Genomic DNA, 6546 nt, shown 5'->3' with positions numbered 1-6546 from the left:
GGGGGGGAGGAAAGCAAAACATTAAACCCAAAAAATGAAGCAAAAACATGACATAAAAACTCTTTTGAGATTGGAGGTGGGGCTAGTGGAATTATCGAAGGAAGGTAAAATTGCCCTTATCAGAAGTCCGATCCCGGTCCCTCAAACACAGTCTCATCTTAATGAGATGAGCCAAGGTCTGAATTTTATGGTGCAAAAGTTACAAGCATATACTCCCTCTGTTTCAAAAAGAATGAACCTATTACTATTTGGGAGCCAAACGAGGTTTTCTTTGACCATGTTTTTTGCAAATAGTTTTAAAATATTTTGAATTGTTAACTACTGTGACTTGTAGTACCTTTTATGTAGTTTCTAAATATGTAAATTTTATTTCGAAAATCTTAAAGAATCTATGTCCGAATTCACACCGAGAATCAATTTGACCCTCATACTCCGAAAAGGTTCAAACAAATTGAAAGGGAGGGGGTATTAGTGATGCTTCTGATCCCTTATCCATGAATAAAAGAACCCCTGAAAATGACAGAGCAGGGCTCACAAGAGCAAGTACAAGGAAAAAAAGCTAGAGAGGCTTGGGCACAACCTTTTTCACTGCTGCATCAATGTTACTCTTCTGCATGAGGCCGACTGTGAAGGTCACAAGGTACCTTGGTTTGATGATCAAGTCCTGCATATCAATAATGAAGCTGATTATCATAGAGGGATATAGTACATAATTATTATGTTTTCTCATCCCAAAGAAAAAGGGAAGGAAAAGAAGAGAGACATGGACATCGTTCATTTTCAACGTACAATGGCATCCTAAAATCATATTTTAGCTGCCCTTGCAATGGTTCTTATCAGTCATCATAGCGGGATAATATAATTTTCAGTGTCCAACACTATATTGCAAGCTATAGCAAAATGTTTGTTTGAGCACCAGAAACCAGAAGGATGCAAGTATGTCTATTAGCCCACTTCAGCAGTTCTTATCAGTCATCATAGCAGTAGGCATTCTGCTAATATTTTTATTCAACTAAGCAACTACTGGAGAATCAACTAATATCCAGAAATCAACTTTAAAAATTGGTTAATTCCATGAATGGGGTTATGGAACAAAGAGGGTATAAGCAATTTGTTAATACATGGATTAATTTCTTTGTATATCAAGTCTCGAATCATGCCATCAATTTGCATAATGTGAACTGGTGGGCGGTAGCTGTTGCCAAATAAAAAGAAGAATCAATTGAGTGCTTCAAATTGGAATAATCGCTGAATTGACGAACCTCACTGGGCAGGCCCCATAATCTCCGAGTATAAAGATCAGATTCAGATGCTACGATACCGGGTGGTAACCTCTCGGCACCTCTGGGATTTGACGGAACCCAAATCTGCTAGATTGCCACAAATAGCATAAATATTGAACAGCAGTTGTCTATAAACTTCCAAAAATAGAAGTGCAATCTTATACGAGTGACAAGTAAAATACCTTTGGGTCATTATTCTTGTGTGAGCTGCCACCGTGTCCTTTCAGGGAATTCAAGACATTTAATAAAGCTTGAGATGAGAGGGCTGAGTACTTGTCCTCTATAGTTAGATCAATTGATTGGAAAAGATTAGTAGGTAAGGGCAGCTGCAAAATTGAAATCCACAAGCACAATACCTTATCAACTCTTATTCAACTGATACTTTAAAAGAAAAAATGGCACATTAAATACGATTATATCAAATTCATTATCAAAAGTAGATCCCCTTGCCTTGGTCAATGAAATTGTAGGAAAGGTTACACCAAGGAAAAACCCAAATACAACTCCAATAAAAGTAGTCACGAGAAGCCTCATCGTTTCATTCCGTCTTCTCGAGATTGGGCTGTAGATATTCAACAGTAAGCTAAGCACTCATTACCACTTTTAACAATAAATAAATGGATCAACCATCAAAATCAATCACGCCTCAATCCCAAACTACTAAGGATGCCTATACGAATAAAGACCCTTAAAATACTTCAAATATTAAAACCTTCGCTTCATAGGCGTCCCCATCTTAAGTCACAATCCTTTAGCAGTAGTTTCACAACCGGAAAAGAAGAATCTGCAATGAGTTTACTAACATCTGCTTAGCCCAAATGTGCAAATGTGAGTTCAAATATTTCAAGCGCTCCACACTAGAAATTCACTATTTTTATGGCAATTTGGCCAACAACCTACAACCAGAAAGTAAAAAAGATCAGTACTTTGCAATTACTATCACTTTACTGTGGTAAAGTTCCCATTTTTCCCTTTCATTCTATTACAAATATTAACAAATCTTTAGTAATTAGTTCACTTGGTCTATACTCTATAGTAGTAAGTTCAAATTCAAATCTTCCATAGTTTCTAAAAGAGAAACAATTTCAAAAAATTGCTTTAAAATGCTATAAAAAAAGAAATAATATTCAAATATTATCCTAAAAAGACGCATAATTTACATAATATGCTCAAAAAACATATCTGAAGAAAAAAAACAGTTTAAATTCTGAATCGAACCTGAAGTTGCTGATCTGGAGGATTACGAAAGTGGCCAAAAGCGAAAGAGTTGCGAAAATTCCCGTTTAATGTTTCATCGAAATCCTTAGGATGTTTAATATAGGAAAAAATTCAACCTTGGAATTGTCAAAGAGAGCATATATACTCTCTGTCCTGATGTCTTTGGAAGTAAACAAAAACCAAAGAGAAAAATAGTTTCTTCTACCTGGGACCAGTCCTCTTTCCTTTTGAGTATTTTTTTAGTTTTTGTTTTTGTTTTTCTTTGAGATTTACTAGTGCTTTGCATGTTAGTAATGCCACGTGATAATTTAAATATTTATTTATATGAAGGAGCATTAAAATTTAATTAATGAGAGAAACTTTATGTATAATAATACAATTATCATCTAAATCAAAAATTATTTTTACGTTAGCATAATATATGAATTTAAAATAAAAGGACATTATCAAAACTTACACAAATGATCAATTTTGACATGTTAGTTGGATAATTATGAATTATAGTTTAAAAGTATTTAATGTGATAGAATCTTAACAAACACTTCTTTGTAGACAAATTTTTTTTGTGTATGTTTCCTCCTAATGCTTTAGTTGTTGTGTCTTAACCAAAAATCTTGTTGTCGATCTTGATATCTCTCTTGAAAGTGCAACATACAGTTATTCATGCAAGAAAATACATTGCGGTAAATATAGTCCAATATTTATGATGTTTGTCCTTGTGCTTTATTTATTATATTTGCAAAATATAACATACTAAAAATTATTTCACACAAATTTAAAAGGACATTCCTTAGTTTCAGAAGACGAAAATTAAATTTAGGGATAAGAATATACTTAGAATCACATTGACCAGTATCATAATTTTTGCACGTATGACGTTATTGTCAAAACTTCTATATATCATTTGTGTGCTATTACATAAATTATTCGGCGTATCTAAGTTTTTCAGTGGCATGACAAGCATATTTTTCTTCAAAAATCAACTTATATACAATGGAATATCAATTTTAACTTAGTCTATTGTATAAACGGTGACACTAACATACGCAAGAAATAATAAACTTGACAACAAACATGTATGATAGAAGGCCATTTGGTATTAAAATACTTAAGTATTCTTAGTAGTAATTATTGGTGCTGAGTCAAAAGAAGAAAAATATTTTGTTTTTACTATAAAATTTGCAATCAACCTTTTATTTAGTTGATCAACATATTCATTTCTGCTAGCTAAGATATCTTTTTAATTCTATCATGCGCTTTGCACAAATTGTGTTTTAACTAATGATAGACATATTTCTCTTATTAAATGCACTACTATTACCATTGGGATTGATAATCAAGTGTTTAGGAAGAACCAAATCATTTTTTATTGGATGCTCTTCTTCGTTTTTTACACGAAGCAAGAAGACACTGAATACTGGACATGTTCTTACTTTATTTCTTGTTAGTTGAATCTTTTTCATTTGAGGCCAGAAGTATAACTTTGACGAGCTAGTTTTTACAGTCTCTGATTTTGTTGATTTTGGAACTACTGGTAGTACTCGACATAAATCACGTCCCAAACCATTAATTTTCCACCAAATGGTTCATTAATATCCAATATATCTCTAGAAATTCTGGGCAATTATTTCGATCGTTTGACACTTAGCCATAAGTGCTTCATCCTATATTATCAATTTTGGTTTCCTTATAAATTTAACACTATTGCTCTGCTTTGATATATCTATGATGGTTATTTAAGTTGTTTGAAGAAGTATATCAAATCTATAGTGGGTGGCCTCACAATAAATCGTTGTTAGTACACCACTTGCTATTATTGCTAACAGTGTCATGATATGATATTTACGAGTAATGCGTGACAGAGAAATATTATTTCTATTCGCCGGAGGCATCTACAAAGAATAATCTCGTTATAGCATAGTCGGCTCTTTATAATATAGTCTTGAAAGCTTGTTCTTGTTTTTAGCTTTAATTGTGCTTCCTCGGATACTTGTATGACATTGTGATTCTTAATAATATACTAACCTTTTTACTTTGTGTTCTAACACTCTTTTTATGGAATAAATTTATGTAACCTAATATTTTATTTTTTTAACTTGAATAAGAATTTTACTCATATGATGAATTTAAAAATTAATTGAATTGGATTCTCTTGCTAAATAATTAATTAAAAGATTTAATATAAAAAGTAATTTATTCTATGTTGATTCAGATCTTAATATTAGTGGTATTGACTCTTACCAACCATTTTTTCTTCTTTCTCACACATTTATATTCTTAAATATTTTCTTAGTTGTTGTTTAATACTTGGGTATTTTTCAATATTACACAAAAAATTAATTTAAAATATTATTTTAGTAGGAAAATAGTTCAATATAATATAAAAATATATTATTATAAGGATTTTTTTTCTCAATTTCAACTCTTTATCTGGTCCATTTTATATTACTTTTATTTTTTCTTGGTATTGGACATTAAGGAGTGATATTGTATTGCCAATATAGAGTTATGAAATTGATTTTATTAAACATTCCTACCTATACTTAATAAGAATTTAATAGACAAAATTTTATTAATTTTAAATATTCAAAAATGGCTTAGAATGTATTGCAGCCAAAAAATAGGTTATTGCAGTTATATCCTCTTCCTATGAGTTCTTGTGTTTTATAATTTAGGGTTATTTTGGTATATTAATTTCGTATTTATGCTTTTATAATAATACAGGTTCTCCTTTTTCTAAATGAATTTCGACAATATAATACATTCTCAAATTAAATTAAATTAGTAATAGGACATTATAATACGTTTTCAATTTAAATTAGTAATAGGAATTTTTAAGAAGTATATCCTGTAAGTAATAGAATTACATGACTAAAGAAATTTACTTGTTCAATTTTATATGAATTAGATAGCCCGAAAGTAATTATACTAATAGGATTCCTAGAGGTAATCATGTAGGACTCTAACGTATAGTATTATATCCTAAAACTAATATGATTATAAAACTCATATTTAGAATTCCGATTATGTCCTTTTATTATGAGTTATTATGCTTAATATTATAAGGTTATTTTTGTAAACCAACATTGTATTCATGCTTTTATAATAATATAGATTAAAATCAAAATTTTACACTTTTTAGTCATTTTCTAAGGAAGTTAAATAAGCATTATTTGTACAGAAATATATATATATATATATATATATATATATATATATATATATATTATAATTATACTATATAAAAAAATAAGAAAACTAGCAATGATGAGGTAGTGCGCCTACAGAGGCCATCATCCATAGTATCCGACAAAGTGTGTTAGTGGTAGTTTGGACATAAGAATTGTAAATTTTTTAAATAGGGCAAAAAAAAAAAAAAAATTAAGTGAAAATGGTATTGAAATTTAGAGTTGTGTTTGGACATGAATATAATTTTGGGTTGTTTTTAAAGTTTTGTGAGTGATTTGAGTGAAAATTTTGAAAAACAGTTATTTTCGAATTTTTCAAATTTTCAAAAATTACCAAAATGCATATTCAAGTAAAAATAAGAAATTTTATGAACAAACGCTGATTTCGGAAAAAAGTAAAAAATTTTTAGAAAAAAAAAAGAAAAAATTTCATATGTCCAAACGGGCTCTTAAAATGGTCAATGGAGTGAGCGCACGAATCTTAGAGCCAGCGGCGGAGCCAGATATATTTAAAGGGTGTCAATCGACATCTCTTCCTCGGAAATTACACTATATAGCTAGATAATTTTTGCTCTAAATGTATATATACTGTATATTGACACTCATTAGCTTCTTGTAAGTTTATTTCTTTATATTTTGACGCTAAAATTTCACGGTATAGCCAGTTTTTGGACTGGTCAATCAAAAATAGCCAGCGTTTACCAAGTCAATGAAAAATAGCCACCGTTTTGCTGCAATAGAGACCGGTCCAGCATAATATACTGGAGTTCGGTGCACTTGTGTATGAACTCCAGCATATTATGCTGGACCGGTATACTTTGCTGGCTCCAGTATAATATACTGGAGACTGGAGCACT

At 30.6% G+C, this 6546-nt stretch overlaps 1 protein-coding gene across 2 annotated transcripts in view; it reads right to left on the bottom strand.

Moving 5' to 3' along the window:
• The window catches only part of LOC109217006, a 5201-nt gene extending 2503 nt beyond the window's left edge, over positions 1 to 2698 (bottom strand). Inside the window, exons 1-6 of one of the 2 annotated variants that reach the window (XM_019381229.1) lie at positions 2502 to 2698; positions 1996 to 2179; positions 1734 to 1845; positions 1466 to 1609; positions 1263 to 1367; positions 581 to 664 (exon numbers count right to left, since the gene is read on the bottom strand). In XM_019381229.1, the coding sequence (XP_019236774.1) occupies positions 581 to 664; positions 1263 to 1367; positions 1466 to 1609; positions 1734 to 1845; positions 1996 to 2018 (468 nt within the window). In that variant the 5' untranslated portion in view covers positions 2019 to 2179; positions 2502 to 2698. The remainder of the gene's footprint in view (positions 1 to 580; positions 665 to 1262; positions 1368 to 1465; positions 1610 to 1733; positions 1846 to 1995; positions 2180 to 2501) is intronic. The other variant, XM_019381230.1, reaches the window with a different exon arrangement.
• Positions 2699 to 6546: the final 3848 nt, after the last annotated feature.

The sequence above is a fragment of the Nicotiana attenuata genome, unplaced genomic scaffold (genome assembly GCF_001879085.1).
Source record: "Nicotiana attenuata strain UT unplaced genomic scaffold, NIATTr2, whole genome shotgun sequence".
Taxonomy (NCBI): Eukaryota; Viridiplantae; Streptophyta; class Magnoliopsida; order Solanales; family Solanaceae; genus Nicotiana; species Nicotiana attenuata.
Note: the sequence above shows the minus strand (reverse complement) of the source record. Positions and strands in the feature narration are given on the sequence as shown.